Source organism: Aspergillus novofumigatus, assembly GCF_002847465.1.
Source record: "Aspergillus novofumigatus IBT 16806 chromosome Unknown P174scaffold_9, whole genome shotgun sequence".
Taxonomy (NCBI): domain Eukaryota; kingdom Fungi; phylum Ascomycota; class Eurotiomycetes; order Eurotiales; family Aspergillaceae; genus Aspergillus; species Aspergillus novofumigatus.
In genome coordinates this window covers 627663-646557 of record NW_020194282.1, presented here as the reverse complement: position 1 = coordinate 646557, position 18895 = coordinate 627663, and the positions used below count along the sequence as shown (strand labels likewise).

Here is an 18895-nt window from a genome sequence, read left to right as displayed (position 1 = left end):
GATGATGTCCTTCTCCTTAGCTTAGCTTCCCTTCGGCTTCCGGGGGAGTAACCCAACCATAGCTCGAGGTCCCTGAACAGCCAGCTTACTTACTCTGTCTAAGTCGCTCCGGATCCACCATTTCGTATACCTTCACCTTCACCTTCATCAATAATTCCTGAACTGAGGAAATAGGGTTTCTTTACTGCCATGGCATAATGTTGTCTGCTTGTCTTCTCTTCCTGTCCACTTCTCGTTCCCGCTCTCTCTCTCTCTGTAATTGTAACCTGCTTGATTGCTCTCGACAAGCCTCCAATGGATCGTTTTCTTCCTAAATTAAAGATAATTACAATCTCGTATTTCCAAGTGCTGTTTACATGAACGAGCGGGTAAAATTTCATCGCTGCTTCGGGATATTAAAAATATATCAGACAAAGAAAAACATAGTCTGTGAGCTAAGCCAATCTTCTTCTCCTATGTATTTGCATGCAACCTGAGTCGCGCAGGTCCATGGTATATCACCTTGGCAAACACCTGTCCCCAATACAACAGCACAGAAACAACCAGGAGCAGCCTCTGCATCAAATCGGACGGCCAAACTCTACAGCCATTCTTCGGAATCCTGCCGAGTGATGACGTCCGTCTAGTACTCGGCCTCGACTTCCTCATCCATCGAGTCGGTGGCAACCTCCTCGTAATCACGCTCGAGGGCAGCCAGGTCCTCACGAGCCTCGGAGAATTCACCTTCCTCCATACCCTCACCGACGTACCAGTGGACGAAGGCACGCTTGGAGTACATGAGGTCGAACTTGTGGTCGAGAGCAGACCAGGCCTCGGCGATGGCAGTGGTGTTGGACAGCATGCAGCTATATTTTCCGTTAGTTTACTCATGATTTTCATGCTCTTTCTTCGTGAGAAAAAGAAAACAGGAAAGGGAACATACACAGCACGGTCGACCTTGGCGAGGTCACCACCGGGCACCTGCTGAGGGGGCTGGTAGCAGATACCAATCTTGAAACCAGTAGGGCACCAGTCAACGAACTGGATGGTGCGCTTGGTCTTGAGGGTAGCAACAGCGGCGTGGGTCTCCTTGGGCACGACATCACCACGGTAGAGCAGGCAGGTGGCCATGTACTTGCCGTTGCGGGGGTCACACTTGACCATCTGGTTGTTGGGCTCAAAGCAAGCAGAGGTGATCTCGTTGACAGAGTTGGCCTCGTGGGAAGCCTTGGCAGCAGAGACGACGGGAGCGTAGGCGACCAGGGGGAAGTGGATACGGGGGTAGGGGACCAGGTTGGTCTGGAACTCGTTCAGATCGACGTTGAGGGAACCATCGAAACGCAGGGAGGCGGTGATGGAAGAAACAACCTGAGCGATCAGGCGGTTCAGGTTCTCGTAGCTGGGGCGCTCAATGCCGAGGTTGCGGCGGCAAATGTCGTAGATGGCCTCGTTGTCGACCATGAAGCTGCAGTCGGAGTGCTCCAGGGTGGTGTGAGTGGTCAGGATGGAGTTGTAGGGCTCAACAACGGAGGTGGCGTTCTGGGGAGCAGGGTAGACGCAGAATTCCAGCTTCGACTTCTTGCCATAGTCCACAGAGAGACGCTCCATCAGCAGAGCACCGAAACCGGAACCGGTACCACCACCGAAAGAGTGGAAGACCAGGAAACCCTGGAGACCAGCGCAGTTGTCGGCGACTCGGCGGACCTTGTCGAGGACCTGGTCAATCATCTCCTTTCCAACGGTGTAGTGACCACGAGCATAGTTGTTAGAGGCGTCCTCCTTGCCGGTGATCATGTTCTCGGGGTGGAAAAGGCTACGGTAGGTGCCGGTGCGGACCTCATCGACCACATTGGGCTCGAGATCACAGTAGATGGTACGGGGAACATATTTGCCCTGGCCTTTACTACAATGTCAGATCATCAAGGTCGTAAGTAGGAGAGGGAGTAGACAGCTAACGTACCAGTTTCGGAGAAGAAAGTGCTGAATCCGTGGTCGGGGTCAGCCTTCTTGCGCTCCTCGGTCAAGTAACCATCGGGCTAGAGAAAACAACCAAAATGTCAGTCGGTCTACGCGTCGATATGAAGAGATAACACCCAGTTGTGATGAAATCAGGATGTTGTTCCACGTACCTGAATGCCGTGCTCCAAGCAGTAGAGCTAGAATTAAACCACCAAAGTTAGCCTAACCTTCCAATGTCCAGTCATCCATGTATGTTTCATCCTCCATTCCCTTATGTGCAATATCACTCGGTGAACTGATGGTCAATGCATACCTCCCAGCAAGAGTTGGCGATCTGGCAACCAGCCTGACCGACTGTATCGAGGGAGAAAACATTAGTAACACGAACCGCAGAAAACAAACAACACGTCAAACGAAGGTGATAGAAGGGAGACAAACCGTTCAAACTGATGACTTCTCTCATTTTGTCGAATTCGATTGACTAAATTCCGTTCACAAAGGATAAATTAAGAAAGGTGGGTGGAGGAGGGAGGAATGAAGGACGAAAAAAACCCAAGATGATCTGCTGTATGGGTGTTTCAGGGGTAAGTAAACGGACACCACAAAACGTAAAATGTGGTGGGCAGGGCAGCACACAACATTGAAGAGGGGGGAGAAAAGGGGGATACTAACCCTGGGGTGCGAGAGGTAATTGAAGAAATCTGGAGAAGATGGAAGGAGGGGAGAAAGTCGAGGTCTAAGAATGATCAATTCAGACGAAGACAGACCAGACCTGTTGTTCAATTTGTTGTGGACACTCTTTTGGGATGGGCTGCTTCAATAGGTAATGCGCTGTCACCCCCCAAGCTGGCGTTCTTGTTCGTTGTTGATCCGTCGGCTGGGTCGCGTTGGGATCCACCGCCTGTGATTGGCTGATGGACGCCCGTGACCGCCAGATGCCCCGAGTCTCGCTCGCAGTCCCGTGACGAGGATCAACAATGCTTATTCAGCACTGATAAGGGTCACGTGAGAGAGTGACGGCATGCATATGTATTGAAGACTGAGATCAAACCAGCTGCCTCAATTCGATACGTCTCATCAAAAGTCGCTTCGATAGAAGGTATGTAGTCAATCTCCTTTGGCAATTTGATAGTATTTGCTGTAGTATCAGCCAATTCATTGATGCGGTGTCACCAATTGCTGCGGGGAGTTCCCAAACTGGAAATGGAACCCAAGCTTTGAATAGCTCTGCATATGATATAGAATGTATTCGAGATATGGCATCCTTGCTCTGTGCTATACTCGGCGCTTTCAATTGTATCCCTAGAGGAGTTTTTGTTTATCCAGAGACCATATGCTAACATTTTCAGACCTACTCTATCTCATATCAAACCCAACATGGCCATATAAACCACTTTCAACAACAACCAATACATCTGAGTGGACAATAGTACACTCACCATGAAGAACCTTAACCCCCTTGTTCTTCTCTCTCTCATCCCCCTCGTCGTTGCCAACGTCGAGAAAACTATCTTCGTCGCCCCGCAACCATCACCCATCCCTTCAGCAGATTCCAGCCTCGACGACCTAGGCCTCGAGCGGCTCTCCCCCTCATATCCAACCCTACGAACCTTCCTCAACGCCTCATTCCCTACCCCAGACTCCCCAGGAACAGACTCATGGTTCTTCCTCGAAAACCTCACGCCAGGCCAACGCTACGAAGTCCGGATATGCTATCTGGCAACTGTACGCCCCCCCCCCCCCTTTTTTATGTAAAAGCTAAAACCATCAAGCAACCCACGTCCTTCACCCTGGACACATTCACCCTCTCCAGCACTATGGAAGACCCATCCCTCCTCTCCGCAATCAGCCTCTACTCCTCAGCCCGCCTCGCAGCGCTCGACTCCTCAACCTCAGCCTCAAACCCCCTCGTCCGCAACGGCAAACACCAGCCGCCGCCTTCGTCCAGGGATCCGGCACCAACCTCCGACTCGGTGCTGTTCTTGCGGATCCGGGCTGCGGCGGATTACTTCTCGCTTGACAGGGCGCTCATGGAGAATGTGCCCCCTGTGCTGGCCGATGTGATTCTCGATCCGTTTCTGTGGAATGTTTTCCCGCGGTCTCTGGTGCCGACAGCGGGGTATGTGTGTCTTGTGGGGACGGTGGCTGTCTTGCTTGCAAGGTGGGTGATGGGGCGTTTGGGGAATGGTAGAGCGGGAGGTTGGCGGGGTGCGACTGTTGATGGGGATGAAAAGAAGAAGCGGTAGGTAGGGGCTGTTAGTGTAGCCGCATGCCCAGGTTATAATCTCCGTATATTATGCTTTCTTTGTATTTCTTATGCTAGGCCTAGGGGAAGATAATTTTGACATAGTCAACTCTACGGCTACCCCCTTTGTACCTCACTGTCACTGTACGGCATTATTTTTTCGAATCACGGTTGGAGTTGATAAACTTTGCAGTAGTGGATTGTATTATGGGACAAGTATAACTGGACAGAGCAAAATATGTAGAAAATGATAAATCACAGACATCAGGGGGAATAAAAGGGCATCAACAAAAATGGGTCCTGAAGCAGCATGAAAATTATTAGGCACATGAATGGTTCTAGATCATTTCAGAAATGTCTCGCCTCGAACCAAAAGTCTACTGCTGGAAATATGTCATATGTGCATCCATCGTATCCACAAATCGTATCACAACATTCCTCGTAATTATATTTGAGCATGAGCTTGATTGACAGGTGGGGCTTGGTACATCCGCCACTCTAGTCTTCAAAGAAGTGAAGAACGGCCCGAATACCCCTGGAACCCAGTCCGTGCGGTGGGTATGCGATGTAGAGAGGTTCATCATGAGCACCCAGCTTGGCCCTGAATTCACTCTTGCGCACAAGATGGAACTGCTTGGCCAGAGTCTCATAAGTGTGCTGGAGCATCTTGATCTTGGCTCCATGCAGGTTATGACCGGGCGTCAGGGTCGTAGTTGCACCGGCTCCGAAAGTGAGTGACTTGGTGCCACCCCTGGCAGCTGTTTGGATGGCATGGGTCACGATGTACTCAATGACGCCGTTGGGAGAGCCTGGAAAGTCGAAGCTATACTTGACCTGCATGCCGAAATGAGGAGACAGCATGGCCAAGGCGACAAAGGCACAGACGGTGCCGGACTTGTCAACAGCGTAGAAGTACCAGCGGTGCTCCGAATCACGCCAAGGATGGATCTCAGACAGATGCACCTGAGTGCCCTTACGATTCGCCAGCCAATCCTGGATCCGTGCATCAATCTTCTCCCGGGCGTCGTCGGGAACCATCTCGCCGTACTTCATCTCAACGATCTTGATGCCCTCGTTCTCCGCGCGCCTGATCTTCCGTGCAATCTCGCCATCGGAGGCGGCCTGGTTGCGGGACGGATCCACACGCTCCTCAGCAATGCAGGACAAGCTGCGCCATCCGAGCTTCTCGCCCAGGATAGTCTCGACTTCTGGAGAGCAAAGAAGCCAGATAGGTTTGTACTTGGTCTCACGTCGCATCCACTGCAGGAACTGCGTGATGACACGGTTGTACTGCGAGGGATCACATAGAGGGTTGCCGGGAATCACCGCATAGTTGCTGCTGCTAGGGACGTATGAGACGGCGGCGCCGGTGGCCATGTCTCGCCAGATCTTGAAACGCTCGTCACCCCATGAGGTGGACGTGGCATCTCCGTAGTTGGCGATCAGGTGCTCCAATGGCTGCAACTCGCTTTCGTCCTTCGCAAGCGATCCGCGACCCTCCCGTTGCCACGGTGGCTCAATAGTGGACGATTCGGGATGACGAAGCAGTAAAGCCGGGGGCTTAGGCGGGAAACTCTTGGGGTCCCGATGGAAGAGCGACGCGAGACGGATGTTGCCCAATTTGAGAAGAAGCATCAGCAACCGCTCCAGACCAACACCGGCTCCAGCGTGCGGAGGAGCGCCCCAGCGGAAACCCTCCAAGTAATCCTCCATCATGTCCGGATTGATGCCCGAGCGGCGCATGTTTTCCTCCAGCATACGTGGGTCGTGGATACGCTGCCCGCCAGAGACAATCTCCTGGCCTCGAATGAAGATATCAAAGGAGTTGGTGAAGCGCGGGTCTTCGGGATCGGGCATTGCATAAAACGGACGAGCTGCGACCGGAAACTTGTCAAGAATGTAGTAATCGGTCCCGTACTTCTCCTTGACAAGCTCACCCAACCGTATCTCGTCTCGGGTATGCAGGTCATCGTCATCAGGCAGTGGGTTGCCATCCTCATCACGCCATCCGGACTCGTTGAGCATCTTGATACCATCCGAGAATCGAATGATGGGTGTCTCTTCCAGCCACACAACGTCCTCCGAGGGGAACTGATGCTTGACAATCTCGATCTCGCGGCGGTAGCGGCCATAGACGCCCTTCAGCATGTTCTTGATCACTGCATCCAAAACGTCCAACATCTCGTGATAATGCTCCTCGATCGCCATCTCGATATCGAGACCCGTGTACTCTGTCAGATGGCGGTGAGTGTTGGAGTTCTCGGCCCGGAACACAGCGCCGATCTCGTACACTCGCTCAAAGTCGGCCGCGATAGCCATCTGCTTGGCGAGCTGGGGACTCTGGGCCAAGAAAGCATCGCGACCGAAATAGTTGACTTGAAAGACACTGGCACCGGACTCGGTGGCACTGCCTTGCAGCTTGGGGGTGTGGATCTCTATGAACCCTTGCTCGTCAAGGGAGGATCGGAAGATATTGCAGAGCGCAGACTGAAGGCGGAAGATGGATTGCGACGTCGGAGTGCGCAAGTCCAAGATACGGTTGTTAAGCCGTGTACGGTCCGGTAAGTGACTGCGGCGGCCTTCTACCCTGTCCTCCTCTGCGGTGCGAATTTCGGCCTCGTAGACGCTAAAGGGAACCGGTTCCTCGCGGTGGACGACGAGGTGAATCTGTTCGACATCAAGCTCGACGTCATGAATAGAGCAGCCCAGCACCGGCACCTGGGGCGCTTGAACAATGCCGCGCACGCGGACGATGGAACCCAGGCGTAAATGTTCAGCCCACTGAATCATCGCAATGGACTTGGCCCCAGGTTTCTCGTGAAGGACACCTTGAAAGGTAGTGAGCCGCTGACGGAAGATGAGGAAGACTAGCTTCGAGCTCATCCGGCGTATAATGTGTAGGCGGGCTGTGAAGAAGATCTCCTGGCCGACACTGCTCGAAGAGATATCCTCCAGACGAATCCGGGGTTCTCGCGGACGACTAGTGGACTGAAGCATGGGCAGCTCTCCATAGCGAGCCTTCATTCCGGCTGTCTCTTCGCGAGCCGCCTGTGCGATCTCTTCCTTGTGGCGCCGCTCGGAGTCATCCGATTGTTGTTCCTCGCTGAGTCGACTACGATGTTTTCGACGCTGTTCGCGAGCCAAGCGCTTCTGCTGGTTTTTGCTCAGAGAACCCGTGCCAGAATCGTCGGAGACATCGTCAGAGGAAGAAACATAATCGCGATCGCGTAAGAAGCTGCTGAAGATGCTGCGACGCGGCGAGGGGGACCCATGAGTTAGGGTTATTTTGTTCGAATCGTCATCGGCCTTGGGCTTGATTTTAGACAAAGCACGTTTGATGGACATGGTGACGGATGAGAGACCACCTAGATTGTCAATGGAGGTGTACAGTTAGGTAGGTGGCCAAAAATCATCCGAGACCAGTTATGTGGTTTATAAAATGAGAAGAATCTGAAGGATCAGAAGGAAAACCTCGTACCAAAAAAAAGTACGACGGGAAAGTAGGAATATAAGAGTAAGCCCTTAGACCCTTAGTAAGGTTAGCTCTAGGAAGCAATCGGAATGGAAAGGAACACGGGGGAAAGTAAATCAGCCACAGGAGTGACTAGGTTCCAGGAGGATTAATACCTTTTAAGTCATGTATTAGTTGCTTAGATGCATGGAATGGAAGAAGAATGTGATGATGATGATGAGTCCCTGACGAAGAGCGATCGACAGTCTTGATAAAATCTTGGGGAAGTGCTTAGAGAGGCCAGACAAGTATTTCAGTGAATATCCCCTGAATTCAGCGAGGTTAGGTAATTCCGAAGCTTTCTCACTAAGCAATTGATAAAGAGCGCAACCAAGAAACGCAGATCTCAGAACAAGAAGAAGACCGAGAAGCCGACCAGAAACCGCTGGTGGTGATGTCATCGCCCGGAGGAAATGTGACGCACTGTGTCAGCCTTAATGGAGGGGCAGACATTTTGCCATCGACCCATCTGTATTGTATACTACTACTATACATAACTACCTTAATATACTAGGTATCTTATCATCAATTTACTAGATAGAGATCATACCACTCAATTGTTAGGTATGTATGACTTTTAATGCAATTGACGGGATACTTGCTACGGATATAACCGATCCCTTCCACCTAACTTCCAGGGTTACCCGCTAGAAGTACATCCATCGTACTGTTACTACTCCGTACATCGGCATCAAAGAGCGAGGTCCGAGGAATAACAATTTCAATTAATTGACACTATTTATAAGACACACTAGGAAGCAAACTAGGCATTCTCTGATATCATCCATACCTCAAGAAATGAACCTTGTGCAAGCCCATTTCGTCCATTTCTCACATACTAAAATAATGTACTCCGTATGGTACTTTAACTCTCCTCATCATCTGACACTCTGGATCTCTTGGCTGGCGTCTTGTCCACTCTGAACCACATACCGTCTTCTTCCTTCATTCCCAACTCCCATAGATCCCTCGGTTCTCTCCATCCATATCCCGATTTCAAACATTCAAATTTTTCCTCCGTTTATTATTAGGTTTCGGATCTTCAGGGTACTGACTTAGGTAATCGCTCTCTCAGGGCCAGTGCCTGCCGGACCTACCGCTTCCCGCATATGCATCTAGACTCGTGGCGATCATCGTTGTACTAGATCAACGTCCATGGCCTCTCATGCCCCTCCACGATGGTGGCTCTACATCCAGGCCGTCTTTTGGCGGTTCCTGATGCGAATTGGAATGTTCTTTCACGACTTACCGGCTCCCCGTCCTCCCCGTCCGGCCTTCGTCCGATCCGTTCGTTCCGGCAATTCGCAGATCCGTCTACATTTCTACTGTCCACCTGACTACCAGAAGAATCGGAGAGAGGGCCGCCGACTACCCGTAGTGATTAACTTTCACGGAGGCGGTTTCACACTGGGATGTCCCACCGACGACTCCCGCTGGGCTCAATGCATCCTGGAGGACGTCGGAGCAGTGGTAGTCAGCGTCGGGTACCGTCGAAGTCCAGAGCATCCGTTCCCCGCTGCTGTAGATGACGGTGTGGAAGCACTCCAATATCTGGCCGCCCATGCCGCCGAACTGGGGTTGGATGTGACCCGAATTGCTCTGAGTGGCTTCTCGGCGGGCGGCAATCTAGCTGTCACTGTGCCTCTACGGCTGCGAAGCCTGATGGCCAAGGAGCAGCATGATCCCTCGCTCGATCGGGCGAATTCGGCGCAGCAGCTGCTTGACACATCGGGCGATATCAGCATCGTCGCTCTCTTCTGCTGGTATCCGATCCTGGACTTTGAGGAGTCGCGTGCTTTCCGCCGCGCGGCGAGCCTCATGCCAGAACAAACGCTTCCGAAGTTCCTGACCGATCTATTCGATAACTCCTACCTGCCGAATCATGAACACCGCCGCTCGCCCTACGCATCACCGGTCCGAGCGACAGACGAGATCCTGAGCGACGCTCTGCCCCACGATATCTTTCTGTACATCTGCGAATGGGACATGCTGATGAACGAGGGCCAGCTCTTTATGCGGCGATTGAAAAATTCAGGCAAACACGTTCGGGCTATGATGATTGAAAAAGCCCGACATGCCTGGGACAAGTCGCCGAATCCCTTCCGGGATCAAGGCAAGGTCAATGTTCTCTATCGCGATGCCTGCGCGGACATGAAAGCGATCTTTAACAGATAGATCTGCGCGATACAGAATCAGTATCTGCATGGGCCATTAACCTCTTTTCTTTTCCTGTCCATGACCCTCCCTTATTCTTAAAGTCACTTACTCGAGCGTTTGTCCATCATTATACGGAGCCATCGGAGGGGAAATGCGCCACTCCTGACACTGTCCCCAATCTATCGGTTTAAGGCGTTATAGATGTAAAGTACCTTCTAACAACACTAACAAATGACTAAGGTATCTATAAATGACAACATGCGACCCTTATCAATTAAGTTAGTATCTAGCAATGAAAACCAGGAAAAGGTAAACAGCCTCCAAGTACCGTACTTTGTAGATCCCCAACATCGGCACTCCCACCCACCAACCACAATCTTCTTCCTCAGCACCCTAATATTCATGCCCATTTCCATGTCCATGTCCATGGTAATTATCGCCATTTCCCTGTTGGACGGGTTCTCTTCCCCAGACGCTGAAGCTTATGGCCGCAGGTCTGGTAGCAGGTATTGGATGCAGGCACACCATGACATCATTCTGGAGTATCCCATACCGAGGTCCACGATACGAGGCTTCTGCGCATTCAATACTCGTGGACTTCGAAGTGTCGGTTGAACTCGACTGTACTGTAGAGAATAAATCAGGTTTATAGACGCAGAAGAAAATAAGGTAGAGGGATGTAGCAGTTGCATCCTTGATTGCCATGTGGCAAACAGGCGATGTCTAGGTCTACAGGATACTGGCACTAGTTGCATTGATTTTCGAATGTTTATTCCATTTAGATAGTTGTCACTGCATTCACATCATAGCGCCATATCGAGTCAAACTGCCATCATAGGAAACATCAAGGAACAAAACATGGCTGATATCCGAACAAGATACAAAAACGAGATCACACCCCATACGCCACGCTAACCAGCCATGCATCATGGTAAAGAAATAGAGACAATCACTTTTTCTGCTTTTTTGGATGAAACTCGTTTAGAGACGGCTGAGGTGCAAGAAATGATAAAGACGCTGTGGGGTATTGAGCATGAATAGAAAAATTGAACAAGCCTTTTTTTGTTGCAAAATATTCAGTCGTCTTCGTCGGTCCCGGTGACATCGCTCAGGTCTCCTTCGGATTCGCTCCCGTCGAGGTCACTGTCCGAATCGCCCTCGTCCTGGTCGTCCATGCCAGGGATACCGCGCCAGTGAACGTAGTCATTCTCCAGCCAACGGCGGCTGCGAGGCAGCTGGTATGGATCAAAGGGGAAATAGGCATCAAGCTGATAACCGAGGTCGTCGCCCGCACGAGTTTCTCGCTCGACATGGCTGAAGCGCGGATCTGCCATGGCGGAAATGCTCCGGAACGAGGAGACGCGCAGTCTTTTGTTCGTCTCGAGGATACTGAACACGTACATGAAGTTGAGGTGCTGAGCCATACGTGCGAATTCGGACACAATCGCCGGCGAGCAGACCTTGAGGGGGTTCAGTTTGGAATGGATCGCTTGGTGGAGGACCTCCTTGACCGATGGAGGGAAGATGATTTCTTCTGGCTCCAGTTCATCAATTTGTTCAGGGCTGTCGCCCTCCATCGCCGCGGTCGTCAGGTCTCGCCAGCGGAAGCAGAAGATATACAGCAGCGCCTGTGCCGTAGAGTAGAAAGGGCCGTAGCGGCGTAGATCAGGGCCTCGACAGGTGGCTTCATAGTCAAGACGGAGGTTGTTCAGATGGGTGCCTAGGAGGTCAAAGACATCTCTTACTACCTCGCCAGAGATGTGCGCACCGCGGGCAACGAAGCTGGCGAGGTAGGCTGCTGCGGACTGCCGTAGGATTCCAGGTTGCATCTTGTTGAAGATGAGCTGAACGCAGGTGGCGGCAAATCGATCCACCAGAATTGGCGACGATTGGGAGAAGTGGAAGAGGAGGAATTGAGAGTGGCGGGAGCGGTAGGTCGGAAGGATGATACTCTGGAAATGGCTCAGAAGTAAATCAAGCGCATTCTCCTTGTCATCCAGAGTGCCGGTTGCGAAAGGCGGGGCGTAGTATTCAAACAGCGAATCGATCATGCCATCCAGTTTGAGAATGTTATCCTTGATGGTCTTGACTCGCCGGGACTCCACGTCTAGAGAATCATCACTAGCGACGGATGCATTGTCGTCGACTTCATCCACGTCATCCTCCAACATCGTGGCTTCAGGCGAGACTGCGTGGAGAACATCCTCGCCCACTTCGTCCTCGATGTCCTCCATATCTACCTGAATCTGGACGTCGATCTTCACGACTTTCTCCGTGATGAGAGCTAGAATATCGGCTTGGAGTTCGGGAGCGTAACTGATGACCTTTAGAAGATTCCGCGTGTACGCAATGTTGGCCTTTGCGGAATCGGTATCGAAGGGAAATTGCATAGACAAGATTGGGGATAAGGTCCCACTACCAGACGGAATCAACTGCATCACATGCCGTAGAGCCATGTGAGTTCTGCTATAGATCTCTGCAGCTTGGACTGGGGCGTATCCAGGCAGCTTGCCCGTTCCCTTTGGGATCTCCCCAAAATTGTTGGCCAGCATCTTCAAGACCGCCCCGAGATAGCTTCCCTGAGCCGCAGCAAGGTTACCTAGAAATCGAATGTACAACTTGATATACGATTCATCCCGCCCAAGCCATTCACTGTGCAGAACTGCATTGACCAAGCCGTTGCAATTGCGGTCCAGCGACGCAACGTTCGACAGAAGACCCATAAGATGATGCTTCAATGTAGTGTGTGATGGTAAATCTTCGGAAGGCAAGCCATCTTCGTCCAGACGCCGAGGATCTGCTGAGAAAATCTCCTTGATGCGATCGTAGGCTTCGCTGTCCGTTCCCAAGACATGCCGCTGGATAGCTCTGCGCACTTCTTCACGAACCACGGCCGCGCTCTTTTCCATACTCACGGCCATTTCCTTCTCTTGACCACTCCAGGACGCCTCTCGCATTTCCACATCCTTGTCAAATTGAACCCGAACCCGCTTCCTGGGACTGGGCGTGCCATCGCTGCCGTCGGAAGCAACCGAAGACGAGGGTGACAGCGAAAGATCCATGTCGGCCAACTTGTGTTTAGCCCCAGCAGCTGCCGCCACGCTGTTCGTCTTGGAATTTTTCAAAATGGGCACTGGCGAGGGGTTGGCCAGCATTTTAGGAGGGTTGACTGATTTGATCGCCCCGGTAGGGTTGCGCGCAGCGGTGGCGAAGGAGACCATGACAGTCTCGATTCTATCGGGAAGAAGGTTGGGGTGAGGTTGGTCGACGCGAATCCCAGCGTTGTGTCATTTGTTGCTCTCGCCTTCGAAGACAAGAGAAAGGAAAGGTCTTAGTGGGAGTCTCCTGGCTCCTGAGAACTATTCAGGATGATAATGCTGATGAAAACCCCAGAGCACACGACACGGCCAGTGCCTGTTGAAACTGTGGTCCACTCTGGAGTGCTACTGAAATTGACAATGGGCGCGCTGGGGAAAGCTGACGTTGAAGGCAGCTTCATCTGTCTGCCTGATAAATAGCAATCTAAGATGATGTAGTACAACTGCTATATGCGGACAGGCAATGAATGAAGATTGAGAGCCGCCCAGAAAAGCGAAGACGAGAATGGTTTGAAACCAGCGGAGAATTGAACACTGGAAATTTTTCGTTCTGTGGGGCGGTGTGGAGTCTGAGGCCTTCTGACTCGTGACCCGCGCGTGACCAACGCGTGACCCAAGCTTCTTTGTCGCGAAACCCTACGTTTTTCCTGCTTGGGTAACATGTCGTTATCTGCTCATGATAATATTCAGGTTACACCTGTCACACCTGTACACAGATCGATGAGCCAGATTATAATGATTTCAGAAACTAGAGGATGATGTCATGGACATGGTCAAGGAGAAATGAATTGCAACAGAACTACATCATTCATCACATGTCCTTTTTGTAGCAGATCCACAACCTATACGGAAACAAAAGACTGCAGTGAGGTTGATAATATTTACATATAACGCGAGTAGATGGAAACCACCTCATGGTATATAGCGAGCAAAACAAGAAAGGGTTGAAAAAGAGAAACAGAAACACATGGCAACGTAACGATTGAATAAGGTAGGTCGTAACAAAGTCGGAATTGACAGGGAAGGGAAATTCCAGTTCTCCTTCTCCGGTTCGAATTACGCAGAGTTGAGGATATCACAAATGATGGTGCCGATCGACGCAAAAATCCGAGGACCTCAAAGCCAAGACCCAGTGGCGACTGGCCCGAGATGATCGTCGAAGATGCTCCCATAGAGTTCCTCTATCTCAACAAGATAGTCGTTCGCTGTAAATTTCCTCAGTCCCTTGTTGAGCAAGATCATCTCCTCCTCGTCGAGCACGCGAGTAGCGCCGCTGTTGAACTCCTCTGCCACTTCATTGACCTGCTCCAACTCCTTCCCGAACGGATGGGGCTCCGGTTTGAAGAAATCTTGAGTCGTTCGGATGGAGGGGCTGCTGCGCATGGAGTTCAGTGGTGGCGGAGACAACCGTGACAAGGAACGCTGGCGAGCCAACTCTTGGTGGGACCGTTTCGTATGCGATAGAGCACGTTTGGGAACCAAGGGTGCATCTGTCGACGAGGTGGTCGAGGTTGACGACCGAGGATGGCTAGTCACTGTTGCAGATCGTTTCGGAAAATATGACGACAAGGAGTTCGGCTCAACCGGTGAATCGTCTGGGGTTGTGACAGGAGAGCCAAAGCTTCGCTGAGAGAAAGACAGCTCGGAGTCGTCGGGAGACTGCAGTGAAGAGGAAGATGACGAAGAGACAGCCGAGTGGAGATCGGGCGCATTGTAGGCCAACATGTTCGTTGTGGAGATTAACTCGACCGGTCCAGAGATCTTTCCCCGCTTGATGGTCCCCGCGGTGAACTTGACCTGACCTTCGCGATAGGGCATTGGCGCAGAGACCTCGGGACGCTTGTGGCGCTTGGTAAAGGCTCGAGTTAGGGTCGACATTGTGAGTTGCAATTGAATGGAAACCTGGTCGGTGTTGTAATCGGATCGGCGATGGACACTTGTCGCAGTGATGTGTATAGATCAACTGTAGTAGAGGTATTCGTTCCCGCAATCAGATAACCGTGTCGTTGGTACACAATAAAATCTGCTTAAATCTAGGACTCCTAAACGCAATAGTTGCGCACGTCAAATTGGCTTCGAAAGAATGCGTGGCTGACGTTGACGATCGTGAGTGGGGTGTCAAAGAAGGAATGGAAGTCGATCGACGGAATGTCCGCTATCAGATGTGAGAGGTCGAAGCTCGTTGCTTCAAGCTTCTAGTGTATGCTCTTCAAGAGAGACGAGAACGAATTTAGAGACCGGATATCCTCGTATCTATTTGCACAGCAAAAGAAAATGGGATGGTTGGATCTCTCGTCTCCAGAGCCAGACCGTCTTTAAGTGACTCAAGGGGGGGGTTCACAAAAATGCTGCAGCCAGACTGTACAGTGTACAGTAAAAATCAGAGGCGGACAACCAGGACGCGCCACTGAGAGACTTGGAAAAAGGAAGGGAAATTCCAGAGATACCGAGATCTAGGAAAGTAGAAAAATGACCATCAATGGATCTAAAGAAGAAGAGAATAATATAACATGGAAATAATATGAAGGATAGTCCCCCAGGGAGGAGTGGTCAGAAGGGAGAGAAGAGGGAGGGAATGGAGGAAGAAGAGAAGGAGAAAAGGGAAATCCCCGAGGAAGACCCAAAATGCCAGCGGAGGCGAGTGAACAAAGTATGGGATAGAATGGTTCTGGCCTGTTCGGTCGGAGGATCCAGTCCAGTGACGACTCCAGCCAGTGTACGAAGGCCCTAAAAAGTGTCCCTTCAGGCTTTCTGGCTGTTGGCCTCAGGATTGGCTGTCCAGACTTTCAGGCTGTACCTTACGGTGAATCTTCTCTTCAAAGTTTCCAGAGCCCACAGTACAAACCGTGGAGGCAAGTATGTACCTTACCTTTGGCCAACAGCCACTGCGCCAACTGTCAGAGTATCCAGCGTTTACCCTTTGGCTCTACGCAGTTTGTTCGATGAATTCTCTTGACAGCTGGCTGGGTTCACTGGATAGCTAAGAATAGCGATAGGAAGGAAATATTTGCCTTGCGTTTCCCAGTGCGGTATTTTGTTCTCTTGGTTTTTCCAGTTCTTCCTAGGGCGAGATCAGCACGAACAGTGGTTCTCACAGTGTCTGGTACCACGGAACCTGGGCTTCCAGATGCTCAGGGTCGTTTAATTATACAATTCATATTCTTCATCTTCTGAGGTATCTATCTACTTCTTCTACAAGTGAAGGGGAAATGATTAATATTATTTCTCCGGTGCTCCGACGGATTGGCTCTACGTGTACAGGCTGTGATTTCTCGAATCGTTGGCGGCTTCGACGCGCTAAACCGCCCACTACAATTCGATGTCCCCGAGATAGCAGTGGATTGATCGTTTGTCTGCTACACTTCCTACGCAGTCACATTTTCATTATTATTCTACGTGGAGGAGAATCGCAGATGACAAAAAGATCAGTCTCTCATCTGCAGGAAAGTGGTACCATGAATTCCAACTCTAAGATGACACAGTAGTTAGGCTCTGGTAGTAACATTCCTATTTCCCCTCAGGAGACGCCAAATGCCTATTGCTGTCTGCATTATCGGTTGCTACAGATTATGTTCCTTGCATGGTTGTTGTCTTCCTGTGACAACGTAGCGGCTGGTAACATCGTATGGTCGAATCACGAATACTACAGTGCCTTAGTCCGCTGGCCTAGTCAAAAGGTCAAGCAACGGTGTTGGCCTGGCGCCAGGAACCACCACACGACAGCCTGTAAGAAGAGCCATGTGCCGCCCCTCGACCGCTGACCAGTCAAGATGAAACAATCCTGCCGGATGACTTGTCTCATGCTGATAACTCTGTCCTCGACTGTGACCTATGACATCTGACTGATGGCATCCTGCAGCTTTTCGAGGTTATCGCTTCTTTCACAGCCTTAAGCTTCTCTAGTTTGACCCTTACAGAATGGGCTGCACATAACCACAGTCAGCTGAGGCAATCATTCATCCATGGCCCTCATCGCAGTGACCAGGCGGATTTAAACAATGGGTCAATCGGTCATTGTGGGTCTGCCCCACTGTGGGAGAAAAACTTAGCAGAGCGCCCTTGGCTCGAGGCTTCGGGCCTCAGTCAGTGCGCCGTAGATAGCACTTGCATGAACATGGCTACTGTTTTCATGGACCAGACTCGACTTCAAGTCAGAATTTATGTAGACTGGGGTTACCTGGAACATTCTGGACTACAGAAAAGTGACTAGAGTAAGATGTGGACGAGGAAGAAGAATGATGGCCTCGTCCCTTGCATGTGATACATCCAGTCTTTAATTTCTGAGGCCGGTACTTGTTCTCGCATACGCATGTGGCTGGCAGACCAGTATCTAGTCAGCCCTGCGTTTGAGATCATTCAGCGTCGCCAGCTCCCCTTAGCCTGGATCCTTGGATCGAACCCATCTCAGAACTGAGCTCTGGAGCGATGAGTTGCAGTGCTAGTCATGCTTTCATCACTTGAGGATGATTACACTCGCCATCATCAATGCCCCAATGATCTAGAGGACATAAAGGCTTCTTAAGTCGACCAAAGGTGTCGACCTACATTTACTAGTCAGAGGGAGGATTCCAACGTATGTAGGGTATCTCTAGCCGCATATGCTGATGGTTCGCTTCCCTTACAGAAAAAGGCATGTACATCGTCAGCTAAATGTAACCCTTCGGCCCTTCTCAATCACACAAGACAGTCTGATACAGAAAAATCAAGTGGTCAGGGATTCGTGGGAAACGCTTTTTCCATTGGCTGTTCCTACATTGTCTTGATAAGCTCGACAGCAGGATTCATTGCATCAGATGGAATCATCTGGACAATCTCGACACCGCCGCCCGTCCAGTCTGCACATTCTAAACCATCCCATTGTTTAAGTAGCGATATTCCTGAGTCCGAGAGGTCAAGGGAAAGTGGTATAATGAACTCTGTAGCATGTCAACTTTATGGTCGACCAAAGACTCAAACAGTTCCAATCCAAGCAAAACTTCGATAGGTAGCTAGTCAGTTTCCTAGGTCACACATATATCATATATCATGAAGACGCAGCAAATTGACGGTAGTCAGGACGCGGAGATAGCTATATTTTACCTAAGTAAGGAGGACTAGTTAATTACTAAGTTACAGAATACTCAGTGGCTTATGGAGATGTCTACTCCCAAGCGGGTGTCAATCCCATCGACGCCATCCGCTCACTCTAGCCTAGCTGATCAATTTACATCTGGTACAGTGAAAATGGCCTAGAATTCTGCACCATAGCACTCAGGCCTAGAGAGCAATCTGTTTAGCAGTGAGTCAATTCATAGGCAACACGAACACAGTTCTAATAGACATATTTTAGGTGGTAAGTTTTATTGTAATCCTAGCCACAGCAGTACTAGTTCCTGTTAACTGATAACCATCGTGAAGGCGCTCCTCAAACAATGTTAAACACATCAGTTGATAGTAACATCTCTAATGAACAGCAATGTATAGGCAAGCATAGTCCCATTTCATAAGTTCTGGATCTGTCTTACAAGATATAGACTTGAACTACGCGCTTCCAGGCCCAGGAATACGGAGAGCCCTCAGGACATCCCTCAGGAAATAAACTCTCCATCATCGCTCAGTTCAGATCTATCTTCAGGCATTGGCACACATCTTCCCAGTTCTAGCAGCAGATCTACTGTGAATCTCCTCACCACCCCCCTGAACGTTCTCTCTCCCTCGAACGCCCACCGGAATGGTCACAGTCTATGGCGCATAAGTTCCTCTTTTTAGGCCCTTCCAACTATCCAGTCGAACCTTCTCCCTACCTTGAACGTCTACCGGAGGTGTCACAATTGACTGTGGGTAGTGTCTCGTTTTTCGACCCTCCTAACTCCCCGGGTGACTCTTATCCTCGCCATGAATGTCTACTGGATATGTCTCTCAAAATATAAACACTTCGTCTGATTGAATGATTTAAACGGAAGAAAC

General features: G+C 50.6%; 7 protein-coding genes across 7 annotated transcripts; 3 read left to right on the top strand and 4 right to left on the bottom strand.

The window, feature by feature from the left end:
• Nucleotides 1-331: 331 nt before the first annotated feature.
• Nucleotides 332-2504, bottom strand: P174DRAFT_445623 (tubulin alpha chain). The gene is made up of 6 exons (XM_024828387.1): nt 2377-2504; nt 2252-2292; nt 2109-2135; nt 1940-2015; nt 923-1877; nt 332-845 (listed from the first exon to the last, which is right to left on the bottom strand). The coding sequence occupies exons 1-6, from the start codon at nt 2399-2401 to the stop codon at nt 623-625; spliced, it is 1347 nt and encodes a 448-aa protein (XP_024678323.1). The 5' UTR covers nt 2402-2504; the 3' UTR covers nt 332-622.
• A 511-nt stretch (nt 2505-3015) lies between these two features.
• Nucleotides 3016-4184, top strand: P174DRAFT_396464 (uncharacterized protein; the record flags this gene model as incomplete). The annotated part of the gene is made up of 3 exons (XM_024823742.1): nt 3016-3037; nt 3288-3663; nt 3711-4184. Exons 2-3 carry the CDS (start codon nt 3379-3381, stop codon nt 4182-4184), a joined length of 759 nt encoding a protein of 252 aa, XP_024678322.1. The 5' UTR covers nt 3016-3037; nt 3288-3378.
• Nucleotides 4185-4307: 123 nt separating this feature from the next.
• On the bottom strand, nt 4308-7715 carry erdS (aspartyl-tRNA synthetase, cytoplasmic). The gene has a single exon (XM_024828386.1). The coding sequence runs from the start codon at nt 7526-7528 to the stop codon at nt 4682-4684; it is 2847 nt and encodes a 948-aa protein (XP_024678321.1). The 5' UTR covers nt 7529-7715; the 3' UTR covers nt 4308-4681.
• A 1134-nt stretch (nt 7716-8849) lies between these two features.
• P174DRAFT_377930 (alpha/beta hydrolase) lies at nt 8850-9869 on the top strand (the record flags this gene model as incomplete). Its single annotated transcript, XM_024822790.1, has 1 exon — nt 8850-9869. One exon carries the CDS (start codon nt 8850-8852, stop codon nt 9867-9869), a length of 1020 nt encoding a protein of 339 aa, XP_024678320.1.
• A 107-nt stretch (nt 9870-9976) lies between these two features.
• P174DRAFT_305139 (uncharacterized protein) lies at nt 9977-10662 on the top strand. The gene has a single exon (XM_024821634.1). The coding sequence runs from the start codon at nt 10083-10085 to the stop codon at nt 10464-10466; it is 384 nt and encodes a 127-aa protein (XP_024678319.1). The 5' UTR covers nt 9977-10082; the 3' UTR covers nt 10467-10662.
• On the bottom strand, nt 10616-13430 carry P174DRAFT_445620 (rDNA-binding RNA polymerase I transcriptional factor). Its single transcript, XM_024828385.1, has one exon. The coding sequence runs from the start codon at nt 13070-13072 to the stop codon at nt 10928-10930; it is 2145 nt and encodes a 714-aa protein (XP_024678318.1). The 5' UTR covers nt 13073-13430; the 3' UTR covers nt 10616-10927.
• A 635-nt stretch (nt 13431-14065) lies between these two features.
• P174DRAFT_378352 (uncharacterized protein) lies at nt 14066-14827 on the bottom strand (the record flags this gene model as incomplete). Its single annotated transcript, XM_024822827.1, has 1 exon — nt 14066-14827. One exon carries the CDS (start codon nt 14825-14827, stop codon nt 14066-14068), a length of 762 nt encoding a protein of 253 aa, XP_024678317.1.
• Between the last annotated feature and the right edge of the window lie 4068 nt (nt 14828-18895).

What these genes read in the sequence shown, in the direction of transcription:
- P174DRAFT_445623 (XM_024828387.1), bottom strand. Translation starts at nt 2,401, where the DNA reads ATGAGAGAAGTCATCAGTTTGAACG. An exon ending in CACTTTCTTCTCCGAAACTG is followed by an intron (nt 1,878 to 1,939) that starts GTACGTTAGCTG and finishes ATTGTAGTAAAG; the next exon opens with GCCAGGGCAAATATGTTCCC. An exon ending in GCCAAGGTCGACCGTGCTGT is followed by an intron (nt 846 to 922) that starts GTATGTTCCCTT and finishes CGGAAAATATAG; the next exon opens with CTGCATGCTGTCCAACACCA.
- erdS (XM_024828386.1), bottom strand. Translation starts at nt 7,528, where the DNA reads ATGTCCATCAAACGTGCTTTGTCTAAAATCAAGCCCAAGGCCGATGAC.
- P174DRAFT_305139 (XM_024821634.1), top strand. Translation starts at nt 10,083, where the DNA reads ATGACTAAGGTATCTATAAATGACAACATGCGACCCTTATCAATTAAG.
- P174DRAFT_445620 (XM_024828385.1), bottom strand. Translation starts at nt 13,072, where the DNA reads ATGGTCTCCTTCGCCACCGCTGCGCGCAACCCTACCGGGGCGATCAAA.